Source organism: Crocuta crocuta, unplaced genomic scaffold, assembly GCF_008692635.1.
Source record: "Crocuta crocuta isolate KB4526 unplaced genomic scaffold, BGI_CrCroc_1.0 scaffold333, whole genome shotgun sequence".
Classification (NCBI taxonomy): Eukaryota; Metazoa; Chordata; class Mammalia; order Carnivora; family Hyaenidae; genus Crocuta; species Crocuta crocuta.
The window spans coordinates 4,404,980-4,422,107 of record NW_027532856.1 but is presented as its reverse complement, the minus strand read 5'-3'; the positions used below and the strand labels follow the sequence as shown (position 1 = coordinate 4,422,107).

Here is a 17,128-nt window from a genome sequence, read left to right as displayed (position 1 = left end):
TTATTTTTGAGCAATAGAGACAGAGTGCAAGTGCGGGGGGGGCAGAGAGAGAGAGAGAGGGAGAGAGAGAGAGAGAGAGAGAGAGAATCTGAAACAGGCTCCAGGCTCTGAACTGTCAGCACAGAGCCTGATGCAGGGCTCGAACTTGAGAATGGTGAGATCATGATTGATCTAGGATGAAGTCAGATGCTTAACCAACTGAGCCACCCAGGTGCCCCTCCCAGGTGTTTTTATGTGAACTTAAGTCTTCATTTCTCTGCAATGAATGCCAGGAGTTGTACTACTGCTTTCAATCCCTTTGTCAGCATTCCCTGTAAGGATTCCTATTCCTATTTTATAAACAGGGAAACAAAAAAGAGGAGTTGAGAAACTTAACCAAGGTCATAGGGACAGGAAAGACAGAGTCAGGATCTGAATACAGATAATGACCCCTTTTCATGATCCCTCATAATCTTGCTGAACAAGTCCTACGAAAGCTAAATCCTCCAAAGCAAATTTTTATAACGCAGTGACAAACATATTTGAAGACAAGCGATATATAAATATAGGGGGTTATTATCATTTAACATTACTTCTGTGAGACTGAAATTGTGAATAAAATACTAGCACATACCTTTGTATAGGTTGGAATTGAGACCTGGTCAAAATCTCAGCATTCCTTCCAAGGCTTTTTCTCATTTGGAACTTTTCTTTGCCTTAAAGAATAAAGTAAATGCATTTTTTTTACTGAATTTTTACCAACTTAGATTATTATTTTCATTCTCTAGAATTTCCCTTAGTCTGGTTCAGAATGAGAAATAATCTGGATAAACAAAGTACTTCCTAATTGGGTTTGGATTGAGTGCTGTCGGAGAGGTTTTTGCTCTGAAAGTTTATTTTCCTTGCTCAGAGGGGGTAACTATATTCTGACACTCAAAATACAATCAAGCCATTTAGTGGCCTTTCAGTTATAACTGCACAGTTATTTCTGGAGACAAATGTTGTTTTGTCTTTTCAGGAAGGCCAACTGACCTGGTTCCTGTCAACAGACACCAGGGGGCGTTGAAACCAAGAACTGTTTGTTCACTAAAGATTCCAAATAGAAAAGACCATTAACCCACCAGAGTGCTAACTGCGCCTCTTGGCCATCAGACTCCACTTAAAGAATGAGGTTGGGGGGCTTGAGTACTAAGGAGCTAATTCAACTATCTTCTGTTCTCCTTTTTTTTTTTTTAAGTTTATTTGAGAGAGAGAGCGCACGCGAGCGAGCCAGACAGCATGAGTGGGGGAGGGGCAGAGAGGATGAGAGGGAATTCTGTGTAGCAAGAGGAAGGGAGTAAGTTCAGAACCCAAGTCCACCCTGCCTGGGTTCATAATGTTGAGACATGACTGTAGACAGCTACATGGCTCAGTAGATGGGTAACTCTCACTTTAAAACAGACAGTTGCAGGGGCATCTGGGTGGTTCAGTTGGTTAAGTGCCCAACTCTTCATTTCGCCTCAGGTCATGCATGACCTCACAGTTCATGGGTGTGAGCCTCGCATTGGGCTCCATGATGACAGTGTGGAGCCTGCTTGGAATTCTCGGTCTCCCTTGCTCTCTGTCCCTCCCCCACTTGTGCTTTCTTTCTCCCTCTATCCAAATTAATAGATAAAAAAAATAAACTTTAAAATAGACAGTTGCATACCTTAAAAGAGTAAAAGTGTACAATTTTTTATTTATTTTTATTTATTTTTTATTTTTTAATGTTTTATTTATTTCTAGAGGACAGAGAGAGAGAGCGTGAGCAGGGGAGGGTCACAGAGAGAGGGAGTCTCAGACTGAAACAGGCTCCAGGCTCTGAGCTGGCAGTCAGCACAGAGCCCGACGTGGGGCTCAAACCCACGAACCGCGAGATCATGACCTAAGCGAAAGTCGGACGCTTAACCGACTAAGCCACCCAGGCGCCCCAAAAGTGTACAATTTTTTAAATGTCTGTATCAGAATCAGTGGTTGACTTATATTTTATCTTGTGCCACACCCGGGCTGCTGATCCAAGGTTAACTTCCCATGTAACGGAAAGCAGTTGCTGAGTTATATAGAACCCAAGGCCTCTCGAGGGAAGGATGTTATGTTGACTATGCACTATTGGCTGTTATTAACTCTTTGCCAAGATTCTAAGCAAGCAAAGGAAAATGATAGTCAAACTCTGCCTTCTCTGTGGAGAAAGACATGAAAAGCTAGTTCTAGTTTTCGTTGTGTCAATAACCAGTTGACACACCAGCCTGGGCCAATTCCTCAGGTCAGCTCAGTGAAGATAACCAAGCACCTGCTTTGTGCCATAAAGGGGCCAGAAATCTAATGAAAGGCTAGAGAGGGAGGAAAAAAGCAGGAGCAGTGCAGCAACCACTAAATGTATGCTGTAAGGATGCAAGGGAAGTACGGATAACATGATATGTGGATGTTATGAGGCTGGTGAGGGGCAGGAGATTCATTCTAATAAGGAGAAATCACTGAGCATAGGTTTCTTCATCTGTAAAATCAAAGGCCTGGTGGAGGTTATCTCTAAGGACTGTTCCAGCTTTAAAGATCTGTCATCCAACAGAAAGTAAAGGGGATGAAAAGGAATCTGCCTTAAGAGCTTATTACCAGAGTCTTGAGGTTGGGCAAATGCATCTTGTATTCCTTCTATGGGACTTGAGGTCTACAAAAGAATAAAAGAGCAATGAAAGAAGGGTCACTGGAGGCCATCATATCATGAAAAGGTAGAGGGAGAATTTCTTGATGTTCTTAAACCTTGAAACTCTTCCTAAGGTTCTGCATTTTTTATAGAAAAAGAATAAACCTGCTTTGAAGGCATGAAGTGCTCATTTGTACTTTATGTCCCTCCTCAACAACAAGCTCTGTCCTGCCCCCCACTGTGAGGAGGAATTGTGTGACTTCCCCTTCTTTATATTATCATATTACCCCCTCCACTCCCCAACCTTCCCACAAAGACGTTTTGATTCCTAGGACCTTTATCAGAAAGGCCAAAGAAGGTTGGAAAAATGGCCCAGACTGCAAAGCTACTTTCTGGGGGTGAGAAGTAAGAACACTGGTTCCTTTGAGAGGAGACGGTGACTGGGAAGAAGCCCACAGGGTCTTCTGGAGGATCCATAATGTTCTGCTTCTTGATCTAGGTGGTTACATGAATATGCTCAAGTCTGGGAAAGTCCATGGGCTATACACGTAAGAGTCGTGTACTTTCCTCTATGTTACGCTTTATATGTATATGTATACGTAATATGTGTGTGTGTACTTTATATCTTTTTATTAAAGATTTTCTTAGTATACCAGTCTGCTCATATTAAAAGCAAAAACAGCTGAAGGATTAATAATGGAAAACTGCTCTGAGTTATCAGAAGTGCAGAAGAGTGGAAATTGACGCTTTTGTTGCATCACTGAATTCTTGCCAGTCAAATATTGTGTTTGAGATATACAATCCTCTCTTTCCTCTACCCCACCTTCCGGTTTGGTAAAAGATCCAAAAAAGGTGGTAGGTCAGTAGGAAGGTGAGGTAGAAATTATATAAATAAATAAATAAATAAATAAATAAATAAAATGTAAGGAAGCTTCAGTTTATAAATGAAAATACTCTGTACAAATAGGTGCTTGCAAAAGCTGGGCAGGTCCCCAAAAAAGCCCCGTGCACTGTACAGTCCCACGTAAATGCTGAGCCCTGGTTTCCATCCTGGCTCTCCTGTCACTGAAGTTCGGCAGGCCAGGGCTAATTCCCTACATGTGTGCATCACTGCTTCTTCACACAGAGGAATAACAGCAGGCCTTCTTCTCTTCCCCACAGGAAGGATATGTGAATTAGGTAACATAAAGAAAAGTGTTCTGAAAAAAAGTACAAAGTGCTCTATAAATATAGGAACCACGTTTTGGGAGAAACCACATATGACTTTTCATTCTCAAAAATCGTATTTTTCAGATGTCTCTTCAAAACACATGCAAACACTAAGTCAACTTTTATGTGTAAATTTTATGTGTAAGCTATTTTTCTCAATAAAAATAATTTAAAAGGAATAAGGCAATAGAGAAAGCTGAAAAGTACTTTACCCTAAACTGTGGTTTTTACCTCTAGAGCTAAGTTTTCTTGAGCAGTTGAGGAATAAAAATATTCATAGTCTGGAGTTAAAAATTCATCTGTTACATCCTCCGAAGACTCTGGTGAACAAGTTGATTGCACGGACTGATCCTATTAATAATGTAGGAAATCATTTTTAGGCTGGTGTTCGTTGTAAACAAATCCCTTTGTAGCTGGATGCAGTGTTAATAACGGGGTTATCTAAAATCACTTGGAGTTGCCCCACTCCCCCGCCTGCTTGCACACTTGCCTTTGCCCTCCTTCCCCACAGTGAGCTGTGAACCCCCTGCAGCAAGTGAGGCAAATGACAATCCTGAGACTCATCACCCTCATCTGCACAATGGAGGGGGAAGGAGTTAGGTGACCTTTCTGCTCTGAAATTCTAAGAAAGGTCCTAGACAACTCAAGCTGGCAATGAGTTTGAACACCCACAGACGCAGTCTGTGTGCTGGCATCATCTTCCAGATGAGGAAGCTGAGGATGCTCAGAACTGAGGAGTCCTGTGGGTGCTACAGTTTAAAAGTGAAGGAGTATGATGTTAAAAACAGCAATGCAATCTCAATAATAAAAATAAAATTTGAAAATTCAAAAGTAACAGCTATTTCTTCAGCATCTCCATTCCACCCCTTCCTTTTCTGCTTATTTCTCCGTGTTCAGGCCCTGATCACCACATGCAACTAGCTAGCTTTCCACACCTCCAGTGTTCCCTTTGCAGAGGTTTTATGATTTATTTCCTTAGATGCTATTTCTGCCACATGCTTCCTCTTCCTGCACACTTGGCAGCTGCTCCCCTTTACCTCTAGCATCAGACTGAAACTCCGGACAAACCTGGCTTCACATGCCCCGCCCACTTCCTTGACAGACCTGCTACTCCAGCCAAGCCAGTATGCTTCACACAGCCTATCCTTCCCGTCCCCATGTGAGAAAAAGAATAAATTGTCCCAAACTGTCCTCGTGAGTGGTTTGTGTGCCATGATTAAATAGTATGTTCTTTGAAAGATCTCAAATGTTATCACAATTTTATTTTTATATTATTTCATTTTTCAGTTACTGTTTATATTCCTTAAGTGATTATGTCCTCATATCGTGACATACACATATATACATGACACATATATATACATCCACACATATCTATACACATCCATATGTATATACATATGTATATCTATATCTATATCTATATCTATAATGACACTGGTTGCTTAGACTGGCTGCACTGTGGCCCCATTACATGCTTCAGGGACGTGTTAACAACCCCTCCACCAGCAGGGCTGCAACCTCAGGCACAGATCCTGCTGAGGTGCAGCTGTCAGGCAGGAACACATTCCTTCCACTGAGAGCTGAACTTGGGTCTGAGAGGACACACTAGGTGAAGAAAGCCCTCTCATCACAACCCTGGCCTTGCTCTTCCTACTCCAATTGGACCTCAGTCACCTCCCAGGCCATGAACTTTGATACCTGACCTCACACTGTGCTTCCAGAGTTTGTCTTATATGCCCAGCTAGACAGAAAGCTTAAGAGTTTCCTGAATCTGACATTTGTCTGTGTTCCACCCAAACCCCAAAACATATAATGCTTTGAGCTGAACTGACTCAAACAGGATTTAGGCAGGGTGGAAAGACTTTTTCATTCATGTGAAGCACATACTCCAACAAAAACGAACTACTACAGATATTATTTCAATATCGTAATACATAACAACAACTCAGTTCTACTTCATTAGGTCCTTGGGTTCAACCTGGCTCTGCAGGCCATATTACTTACACTGTAAGATTTCTCAATGACCACAGACACATCAGAACTTGCTTGAAAGACTTCACTATGCTCTGGGTGTTCATTTTTTCTGGGCGACAGGTGGCTGATGCCTAATGATTATAACACAACCAAGGCCATGGTCATTCCATGATATTCAGATGGCATGGAAGGGGAGAGGAGTGGGGTGAGAGAAGAGATCTGTGAATATTCTGCCAAGGAGGGCCATGTCCCATATTTCAGGTTCAGTCCAGAAAGTGGAGACTGTTAGTCTGGCCCTAACACGTTGTCCTGTGTCATCAGTCCTTTGGCTTATCTATTCAAGAGGGATGCTTGACAAGGAACAGATTCTAAATACCAAAAGACCTCAAGCCAGTAGATTTTCTACCTAAGATAAGTGATAATTTTAGATGTATCTTTCTTTGATTTATAAACAACTATGAAATAATATTCCATGCCCTGATTGCAAGCAAATTACCAGGCAGAAATACACAGCCTTCAGTTTTAACTTGCAAATCTACAAAGTGATGACAACCGACGCCATTTGTCTCTAGGTTCTTCTGGCACAGAATCTCTAGGAGCCAGTGAAGTTTTTCTGGCTGAAAATGCAATGCAAAGAAATGAGCAGTAGGAAATGGCCATCTATTACTGGACTCAGGTGAAAAAGGTTCAATTCCTTGCCAGGTTAGAGCCAGGAACAGGGTGATTGTGTAGAGATTATTTTTCTCCCTTTGAGCAAATGATCTGCTCCAGTAACAGAAAAACTCATGAATCTCTGGATTTTCTTTACCTACAGGAAGGGCAATGGAATCAAAAGGGTATGCTGTTTTCCCCTGGAATTCAGGACTCCCAGAGAGATGGGAAAGGGGAGAAGACCAAGCAAAGGAAATATTCCAGGAGGCTTACTTTTATTTGAGAGCTAATAACTTGACAGAGCTCGCTCATCCCAATTCCTCCAACTATACTCACCATTGAAGCTTTGAGGTCCAGGCTGTCTGCCATGTTGGTCACTGTCACAGTCACTGTTACCCATTTTGTCACATTTGCCATTTTCCCCTGGATCATAATTTTTCCTGGGATACTCGACAGTGCACTGCCAGCCCACTCCCTCAGGGTCTCCAGGCGGGAGCTGCAGCAGGGAATCAGGTTCATCTTTAGCCTCATCCTCTAAAGTCGCACTACTCTGAGGATGCCATGGTGGTACTGCCAGCTGCCCAGTGGCTGCTCTCTCTGCCATTTCTTTCACCTCCACTGGACAAAGAGAAAGCAGCATTTAAAACAGAACTGTGAACATTGGAAACAAAAGCTCTTGCTCCTTGAAGAGCTACATAATACTTTTAAAGTTCATATTATCACAATAATTGCCTTTTTTAGAATTGCATCATCTTTAGCTTGCCCTTTTTGGCTTGAAGGAGAGGAGAAAAAAGAAGTGATAAGAGGGAAGGACAGAATTTTAGTTAATTTCTGAATTCTGGAGTGGAAGGTAGCAGAAAACTTGGTAAACAGACCTTCCTGCTGTGAAGATTTTACAAGAAAATAACATCTGCAGCCTGAAGAGACTAGTGGAAAGGACTCAATTTGAGTTTAGCCGCCCTGGACTACGTTGAGTTCATATTTTGGGAGTGTATATATGTATGAGCATGCTTATATGCATGTGTCTTCATTCCAAATGTCCTATACCTTTGCTAATGTAATTTAACATTACTATTAAAATATATAAACACTATATCCTTTTAAAGCTTACAAGATAAGGGGCGCCTGGATGGCTCAGTCGGTTAGGCATTCAACTTCGGCTCAGGTCATGATGTCACCGTTTGTGGATTCAAGCCCCGCGTCAGGGTCTGTGCTGACAGCTCAGAGCCTGGAGCCTGTTTCAGATTCTATGTCTTCCTCTCTCTCTGACCCTCCCCTGCTCATGCTGTCTCTCTCTCTCAGAAATAAATAAAATATTAAAATAATTTTTTAAAAAAAGCTTAAAAAGATAAAACTGATACAAAAGGAAAATGCCCACAAGATATGTGAAAGTGACACTGCATGTTCTCTACTTTCATAATGACCTTTATATATTAAATTTCTATATCATGTATTGTTTTTGCTATACTTATTATGTAATATGGATCAATATATATAATGGAAATATTTCCTATAATGTCTAGAAATAAAAAAAGCTTTTTTGAGAAAAAAAATCACTGAACAAGACAGTATACACAGTGGTGGACTTGATCATCTCTTTTCTTTGGACTAATAACAGAAAATATGTTCATTTAAACAATGTTAAAAGACCCATCTTAATAAAAGCTTATCTTTCCTGACTAGGTGGTAGGAAAAAAAAAAGAAAAAAGTATTTCCTTTCTGCAATTTGTAGTCAGAAAGATCTTGCTTTTGTTTTTTTAATGTGTGTTTTAAAGTTTGTTTATTTATTTTGAGAGAGAATGAGAGAGAGGGAGAGTAGCAGAGAGAGAGAGAAAGCTCCAAGCAGTCGGCGTGGAGTCCGAAAGGGCTTGAACTTACAAACTGTGAAATCATGACCTGAGCCCAAATCTAGTCAGACACTTAACCAACAGAGCCACCCAGGCACCGCAGAAAGACCTTGCTTTTAAACTGGAATGATCCAACAGAAGAAAAGAATGTGGGAGGCTAGTGCAATACAGGCTGTGTACTGAGAGATAACAACCAGGATAGAAATATACTTTAAATTTCATTTTACCCAACAGAAATTACGACGTTTCACTCACGTTTCCATTTTAAGAGTACCTCTCCATCATCTTCATTATTTCTTAACTTTGCTTTACAGATTTCAGAAGACACAGATTCCATACTGATCCTAAATTATATAAAGTGGGGGTAAGAGGAACAGGGTGGACAAAAATATACTAGTTTGCTCAAGCTCCTGACACAACCCTGAGCCCTCCAGCGCTAGCCCACCTAGAGTACCGCGCCCTCTACTCAGCCATTCCTGGGGTTGCACTGACTCCTGCCTGCCACCAGAGAGCGCCAGACTCCCCAATGTTCAGACTGCAAGACTTCTTACCTCGTAGAGGCCTGGCCAGGGCTGGATGATGACAACAGAGGTCCCTTCAGGTGGCTTGGCACAGGCAAAAGTGCACTAGTAAGCTGAGTCAACTTGGTTTGGGCACTGGTCTCTTCAGACCTTCCCTGACTAAGAAATGAAAGGACTGGGTTAGAAGACCTCTAAGGTTTTTCTCAGTTTCCAAATTCAGATTTCATGATTCTAAAAGTACTCTTGAAAATTTTTCAGAGGTAGAAGAAACCCAACTTCACCAAACAGACGTCTCGTCCCTGAGCTGTTGCAGAGCTCCCCACCCCAACAATGCCACAGAACACAGGTGATGGTTCAGTAACTGTTTCTACCCTTTGAGCAGAATTTTTTCATAACAGGCCCACCTGCATATCAGTGACAGCACAATAACTAACATTTGTAAACAAGTTCTTAAGGCACCAGGGAGCCTGAAGAACATTCAGAGATCTTTGGCTTAGTTTCACTGAGTTCTAGACACTACCCACCACTAACTAGCTGCCTGCCTTTGGCATACTTTAGTCTCCCTGGACAAAGTTTTCCTCATCTGAAAAACAAGGGAGTCTTTTTTCCTCTACATATCCATGATTATATATGTATCTTACCATCTATTAAACGAACTCTTTGAAAATGTGTGACGTGTGGCATATATATGAATTCCTTGTTATCTTGAATGCCCTACTTCCTCGCTGGACCAGAAAGCAGAGAGACTGAATTGGAAAGGTCAGATCTGATTGGCTTCTTTAAAGAGCAATTTGACAGCAGCTATCAAGTATCTTTACAATGTTTAAACCCTTTCACCTAGCAAAGTCTGTGTCTGGCAATCTGTTAAGGACGTAATTCCGAAGGGCAGAAACAGTTGCACTGACAAGTCACTGTGGCCCTATGCAAAATGGACAAAAGAATCACACAACCTAAAATTCAACAAGGGGGGAATCCAACAATGTTGAGTTCACAGGAGGTTTTTTAGTAATGTGGGATAATGCTCTTTTTCTAATGTAAGAGGAAAAATCAGGATATAAAAGTACCTATATATGTTTATATATAATTATAATTTTGTATCTTTTTTTAAAAAACATATAAAAAGATTAGGTGGATTGGCAGTAAAATGTCAAACTTTTCTTTGGTCTGTCTTTGTTCTTTTGGGGGAACATGGTGAATGGGGGTAGGGGAGGCCGCAACTATGGCTTTGCTTTATCATCTAATGTCTATACTGTCACCACACCTGCTTCTCTCAATGATGTGAGCTCTAACCCCTTTGGTGCCAGTTAGTTAGTTCTCCAGTAATTCCCTTTGTGAAGGTAATATACACTGAACTAAAAGGTCTGGGCATTCTCTTTGATTCTCTCTTAGCAAACATATTTACCAACGTGAAAGGAACAGCAAACGCTTGTCGCTAGTCTCAGTCAACACTGGGAGAGAAACAAAAAGTTACTTCTTTCCAGGAGAACTGACTTCAAAGCCATGGATTAAAGTAACTTAACCACAGAAAAGAAAAAATGAAATTGAAATTGATGGACTAGTCTATTCTGAAACACTCTTATTGAATAAATGCTCCTATGCAAAATAAAATTTGTTTTACCTAAGTTCTTAAAAACTCAGTGTACACATATGCTCTCCTTCCTGTGATTTGTGCTGAAGTCAATTCATTTCATTGATTTGGCTGGAAATCGAAGGCTGCATGGTAACAGTTTTATTGTTCAACCCTGGCTCCAACATCAGGGATGCTTATTTTGAACAACCCTAGTTTCCAAATAGTTTCGTTTCTGGAGCACAGACAAACGGGATACCTGGCATCTCTTTTGATAAGAAAAACAATCTGGGCAGCTGTGGAAAGGCAAGGTGCTTTTGATAAATGATGAGTTCTGTGTGATTAACCTGCCAGCTCCTTTACCTTTGATGTTTTCTCCTACAAGTTTCTGTTATATAGCTCCTTCCGCTCACTCGAAGGAGAAAACCTGCCGAGATCTGTTTCTGTGTTACTATTCTTCATCACTCATTGTCTCTTTGTGACAAGACACATGAAGATCAGTGGCCTTGGGGTCACATGGGAGACTAAGAACAAAATGTTAACCCACCTGCTGGTATTTGAGCTCCTGTTTCTTTCCAAACTGTGCTTGGCTCCTTGAGAGGGCTGCAATGGTTCACTTGCATTCTGTTTTCCAGGCCCACAAAAAGGTGGCAGCTGAAAAAGAGTAAACAGGTTTCAGTGCTTTCACAAAGGAATTCCTCTTCCCTTCATGCTCACATTCTATTTTTCAAGCCATTCTTGCTAAATGTGCAGAAATAACCAGACTTACTAAGATGATTTCCCTTTGCATGTTTCATATCTAGTTAACTCATCTCTTTGCTAGAGGTCTTTACATAGAGATGTTGGCCCCCAGGAATCCAGTCCAGACTGGGAGCAAGTGAAGAATGAGCAGACAAAACAGACATCAAAAATTCCAAAACCTTCCCCTTTATGGCAGGAACCTGGGGCCCTGGGTTCTAGTCTAATCCTTCCTAAGAATAACCTAAGGGAGTCTTGTGCTTCAGTTTCCTCATCCATAAAACAGGGGAAATATTATCTATCTGAATCCACCAATGGGGATGCTATGAAAATAAAACACAATAAAATAAAAGCTACAATACCTTGGAAATAGAAGGAAATTAAATCACAGGTGCCTGTATGGCTCAGTAGGTGGAGCATCTAACTCCGGTCATGATCTCAGTGTCGTGGGATTCAGCCCCTGCTTCAGGCTCTGCATGGAGCCCACTTAAGATTCTCTATGTCTGTCTATCTGTCTCTCTCCCTCTGCCCTTCTTCCCCGCTCATTCTCTCTCTCTTAAAAGAAAAAAAAAAAGTAAATTAAAGCCTATTTTATTTTATCCCAAAGAGAGAATATTTTTGGATCTGTTAATTCCAATTTTAACAAACTTAGTTCACTGTATTTCCTAACCTTCAGCAAATGAAGACAACAAATGTGGTATGCTGGGATGGCAGCAAGATGCCTAAAAGTGAGAGGATGCATGAAAATGATCATAAGGTCCCTAAAGTATGAGCTCCAGAGGCCTTTGTGTGGGGGCAAAGATCTCTTAGCAAGGGCTAAGAGCAACAACTTTATCATGGAGCATCAAATAATAGGTGTTCTGAAAAATATCATGGTCACCAAGGAAAGATTAGAATATATTGAGGGGGCGCCTGGGTGGCTTAGTCGGTTAAGCGTCTGACTTTCGCTTAGGTCATGATCACGCAGTTAGTGGGTTCGAGCCCCGCGTCGGGCTCTGTGCTGACTGCCAGCTCAGAGCCTGGATCCTGTTTCAGTCTGTGACTCCCTCTCTCTCTGACCCTCCCCTGCTCACGCTGTCTCTCTCTCTCTCTCCTAGAAATAAATAAAACAAAAAAAATTAAAAAAAAAAAGAATATATTGAGAATATATTCAAAACAGGCATTTAGGATAATGGGAAGTTTGTAATGTTTTCATTTGGTATGATTAAAAACTTAAGAACTGAGAAATTAAAGGAATGAATTTCAATTATCTGAAAAATTCATTTAGATGGAAGTGCCTTATTCCTTGATTATGCTAGAAAACCAGGGTTGACTTTTTAAAGGAAAATTCAAGATGGTATAATTGTTTTATCCATAGTCATATGTAGCAGATGGTTTTCTTCAATGATGCCTGCCATGAATTCCTTCCCTTCTTGTCTACATTGTCACCAGAATGCTGGAACCTATTTCCCTCCCCTTGAATCTGGGCTGGCCTTGTGACTTTGAACAACAGAAAGTAGCAGCAGTGATACTGTCCTAGGGCTGGGACTAGTTTTTTTTGTTTTAATGTTTTTTTAATTTATTTCTAGGAGAGAGAGAGAGACAGCGTGAGCAGGGGAGGGTCAGAGAGAGAGGGAGTCACAGACTCTGAAACAGGCTCCAGGCTCTGAGCTGGCAGTCAGCACAGAGCCTGACGCGGGCCTCGAACCCACGAACCGCGAGATCATGACCTAAGCGAAAGTCGGACGCTTAACGACTAAGCCACCCAGGTGCCCCGGGCTGGGACTAGTTTTTAAAGAGGCTTGCCAGGTTCAACTTTCACTTGGGAAGGTGGCCACCATGCTGTAGAGAAGCCCGGGTGAGATTACTTATTGAATGATGAGAAGCCAAGTACAGAGAGGGGCCCCTTGGAGGCCAGGGCACCAGGCATGTAAATGAGGCCTTGAACCTTCTTGCTTATCCCAGCCTTCAGCTGAATACGGTTAAGGGAGTGATCCCAGCCCATGCCACATAGAATGAGAGAATCACCCAGGTAAGCCCTGTCATATTCCTGACCCACAGAATTGTGAAAAATGACAAAATTATTACTTTAAGCTACAAAGTTTGGGTTTTTGTTGTTGTTACTACATAGCAACAGATAACCAAAACATGACATACAAAAAACCTTTTTTTTTTTTTTGAGAGAGAGAACGAGCACAAGTGCTGGCAAGAGAGGGGAATGGAGGGGGAGGAGAGAAAAAGAGGGAGAGAAAGGGTGAGAGGGTGAGAGAGAGAGAGAGAGAGAGAGAGAGAGAGAGAGAACCTTAAGTAGGCTCTATGCTCAATCACACGACCCTGGGATCATGACCTCAGCCAAAATCAACAGTAGGATGCTCAACCAACTGAGCCACCTGGGTGCCCCAAGAAAACTTATTTCTAATAGTTTTCAAGTAAATTTGAATTTTCAACATAAACAGAAATATTAGTCTAAGTAAATTCTTTGTGCCTTCTTTTTATACAAAAACAAATGCCAACACTTTTCCAAATGTTTTAAGTAAGGACTGAAGTCTCACTGACATTATGCAGGGCACAGTTAAAGAACACTAGACTAGGAGTGAAGAAATCTGCTCCTAATCAGCTGTGCGCCTTGGCAGTGGTGTAGTAAGGGCTGAAGGTAAGGGGGGTGCTGTCTGCCCTGTGCAGGCAATAAAGGGATGTAGAGAATTTTTAAGCTATAATAAAACCCACTAAAAGCTGGCCAGCTTTTTATCACCGCAGGCCACCAATTCTAAATAATTTCATTAAAAATTCCTCCTTCCAATGGGACTGACCTTTCCTACCTCAACCCCATCTTGGTAACACCTGGACATTAGGAAGTTTAAGGCACTGAACTTCAGCTTCACACTCTGTAAAATGATGGGTTGATCCATACCTAAAATCCTGATCCAAGAGGCAGCCAGCCCTCTATGTGTGAACTTGTTCAAGTTCATTCACTTATTCATTCCCTCAGTAACCATTTGCCAAGTACCTACTATGTGCCAAGTACCCTTTCTAGGGTGGAGAATAAGTAAGACCCAGACCTTGTCCTTAAGGAGCTCATGGAGGAGCTACAACCTCACTAAGCCTCAAGCTACACCTCCCAGGCCAGCTCCTATGGTATCTTCTCACCTCCTTTGAGGTGTCTTCTTTGATGACCAGGTCCCTTTGTCTCACACTGGATCTACTCATAGGACCAGCCTGTGGCTCACTCATCATCATATCCCATAGTCTACTGCATAGCCTCTACAAATTTTTATTGAATGAGTGAGTCAATGAATCAATAAATAATTTAGAATGGGGATTAATACCTTCCCAAGAAACATATTTAGTTAAGTTGAATCATGTAAAATTGTCAATACTTGAATATTCTTTTTTTTTTTTTACAAATAGTTTACTGTCAAATTAGTTTCCACATAAATTACTTGAATATTCTGACCTATAAGACAGTAATTTCATGGGGCGCCTGGGTGGCTTAGTTGGTTAAGCGTCCGACTTTCGCTTAGGTCATGATCTCGCGGTTCGTGGGTTCGAGCCCTGCGTCGGGCTCTGTGCTGAATTCCAGCTCAGAGCCTGGAGCCTATTTCAGAGTCTGTATCTCCCTCTCTCTGTGAGCCTCCCCTGCTCATGCTGTCTCTCTCTCTCCCCTAGAAATAAATAAAAATTAAAAAAAAAAAGAAACACAACAAATGTGTTCTAACATTTAAAAAAAAAAAAAGACAGTAATTTCATATAGTTCAATCTAATGCACAGGATTTAAAAAGAAGAGCACGGGCTGTGTGTTGGGTTTGGAATGAGAGATGCAGAGTATCTACCTTGGAAATCCATCCTGGAGGCCCTATTTTCCAAAGCCAAGAGGACCCGCTAGGAGTTGGTTGTATTTAGGCTAGTCCTTGCACATGGGTTAGGGGCCATACTGAACCATGTTCCAGATTCTGCTCACGCTGCCCTGCCTCCCACTTAGCTGTACCTGATGGTTCTTCTCTGACTGATCCCCAGTGCTTTCTTCAGAGACTTGAGTGACAGGTTTCCAGCCACAGACACTTCTTTTCCTGGACCTTTTGCCAAAATGTCCCCCTTGAAAGTCTCTCACCATGGAAGGCCTTGTCAGGGTTTGGCAACTGCCACTGGTGTCCAGCTGCTGGCCTCCCAGCAACTGCATGACAGGAGGAACATAGGTGGAAGATGGGGGGCCCAAGGCTGAAAGTGAGTCATAGATGTTTGTAAACTCTCTAGAAGAAGCCCACAAAGACCTGTATTCCTCCTGCTCCTTCTGTATCATCTCAAGCTTATCAATTTTCTGTTGGATATTCCTCAGCAAATCGGCATCCTGGTACAGTAATGTCTGTGAAATCTTTAGGTTCAGCACACACTTACTGATGTACTCCTCGGTCATGCACCTATTGTTCCCACTGCCCTTGGCTTCGCTGGCTAGCTCAGGTAGGCTGGGTGAACTAAGAGAACCATTTTGCCAATCCCAGTCCTCAAAGGAGAGCTCTGTGTCAGTTTCTGAAGAGCTCTCCTCCTCATCACAAAAACAGCATGCATCTCTCTCCATCTTTTCCAACTCTTCTTCCATGGACTTGAGTTCATCTGCTTGGCTTGGTCCGGTCCCCTCAACAGATGAATCAGCTCCTGGGGGCTCCGCCTCCTTGTCATCTCCCCTGTCCAGGCAGCCTGAATAGATTTCGTTGATTTCAAAGCTGCAGAGGCTAGCCTGACCTGGGCTGAGCCTCCTGGCCTCTTCTAACACAGAGCAGGCAGAAGAAGCAGCATCTTGGTTCTGAGTCTCTTTGGCCATCAGACTTGGATCTAGGACCTGAGGATCTGGTGTTGCTTTCTCAGTGGGTGAATGAAACCGACTGCCTGCTGGAAAGAGTGGCAACATCAACTGATTAAAGTGATCACATGCAGCAATTCAGCAGCCCTGGCGTGTTGCTTGAGCGGTATGAGAATGGAGCAAGAAGCTTTTTAGTTTCCCATTCCCTTCCTAGGTATGGAGACTACTAGACACACTCCCCAAGGGTGAGGGGGTATTTGTAACAGATGAAAATTCCCATTTTGATATGAATTGAGGTAGAAAATTGGGAAGGGAACAAACCCTGGGGGAAATGTTCTAAGCTTAAGTTACAATGTGTTCAAAACATGCTTAACTGTCAGGAAATGTAATTAGAGGCCCCTGAATATTAAGAACTAAATTCATAGCTTTCTTTACACACATAGGAGTTAGAATATTCGTGTCAGTTAAAGTTATGCTCTTGGTGAGCATCTGATAAAAGTAGACAAGACTGCCCCAGAAGCTACTGCATCATGGGAAGAATAATAATGTAAAAAATAGCACCACAACTGACCACTCATTACACCTGGTTGATGGTATACAGCTCACAGAGAAGAGATGGAGGAGCCAAAGTAATGAAAGTGTGTGTGTGTGTGTGTGTGTGTGTGTGTGTGTGTNTTCTGGAGGCCTCCAGCTCTGTCCCCAAAGAGAGGCAGAGAGAACGGTCCTTGGCCTAGATTCCAGCTCTGTAGTAAGTTCTGGAATCCTGAGCAAACCATAACCTCTCTCAACCTCAGTGTTCTCTCTGGAATATGAGAATATAAGCCAGATGATTGCAAGGTCCTTTTCAGCTCTACATTCTAAGATTTCTTTTTTTTTTTTTTAAATGCCCTCAAACTCTTGTTCTTCTCTAATGAACTTTTTTTAAATGTTTATCCATTTTTTGAGAAAAAGAGAGCAAGAGCGAGCAGGGGATGGGCAGAGAGAGTGGGAGACACAGAATCTGAAGCGGCCTCCAGGCTGTGAGCTGTCAGCACAAAGCCCGATGCGGGGCTCGAACCCACAAACTGTGAGATCATGACCTGAGCCAAAGTTGGACACTTAACCAACTGAGCCACCCAGGCGCCCCTAAAGCTAGTTTTAAAAAAAAATGTTTATATATTTATTTTGAGAGAGAGAGAGAGAGAGAGAGAGAGAGAGAGAGAGAGA

General features: G+C 42.1%; 1 protein-coding gene across 5 annotated transcripts in view; it reads right to left on the bottom strand.

Annotated features, from left to right (window-relative positions):
- Positions 1 to 17,128, bottom strand: part of TEX14 (testis expressed 14, intercellular bridge forming factor) — a 117,723-nt gene that overhangs the window by 19,180 nt on the left and 81,415 nt on the right. For 2 of the 5 annotated variants that reach the window (XM_077745543.1, XM_077745545.1), the window contains exons 14-22: positions 15,113 to 16,011; positions 10,958 to 11,064; positions 8,874 to 9,002; positions 8,578 to 8,666; positions 6,812 to 7,093; positions 5,855 to 5,955; positions 4,079 to 4,198; positions 2,608 to 2,662; positions 614 to 695 (exon numbers count right to left, since the gene is read on the bottom strand). In XM_077745543.1, coding sequence (XP_077601669.1) covers positions 614 to 695; positions 2,608 to 2,662; positions 4,079 to 4,198; positions 5,855 to 5,955; positions 6,812 to 7,093; positions 8,578 to 8,666; positions 8,874 to 9,002; positions 10,958 to 11,064; positions 15,113 to 16,011 — 1,864 coding nt within the window. The remainder of the gene's footprint in view (positions 1 to 613; positions 696 to 2,607; positions 2,663 to 4,078; positions 4,199 to 5,854; positions 5,956 to 6,811; positions 7,094 to 8,577; positions 8,667 to 8,873; positions 9,003 to 10,957; positions 11,065 to 15,112; positions 16,012 to 17,128) is intronic. The other 3 variants (XM_077745544.1, XM_077745546.1, XM_077745547.1) reach the window with 3 other exon arrangements.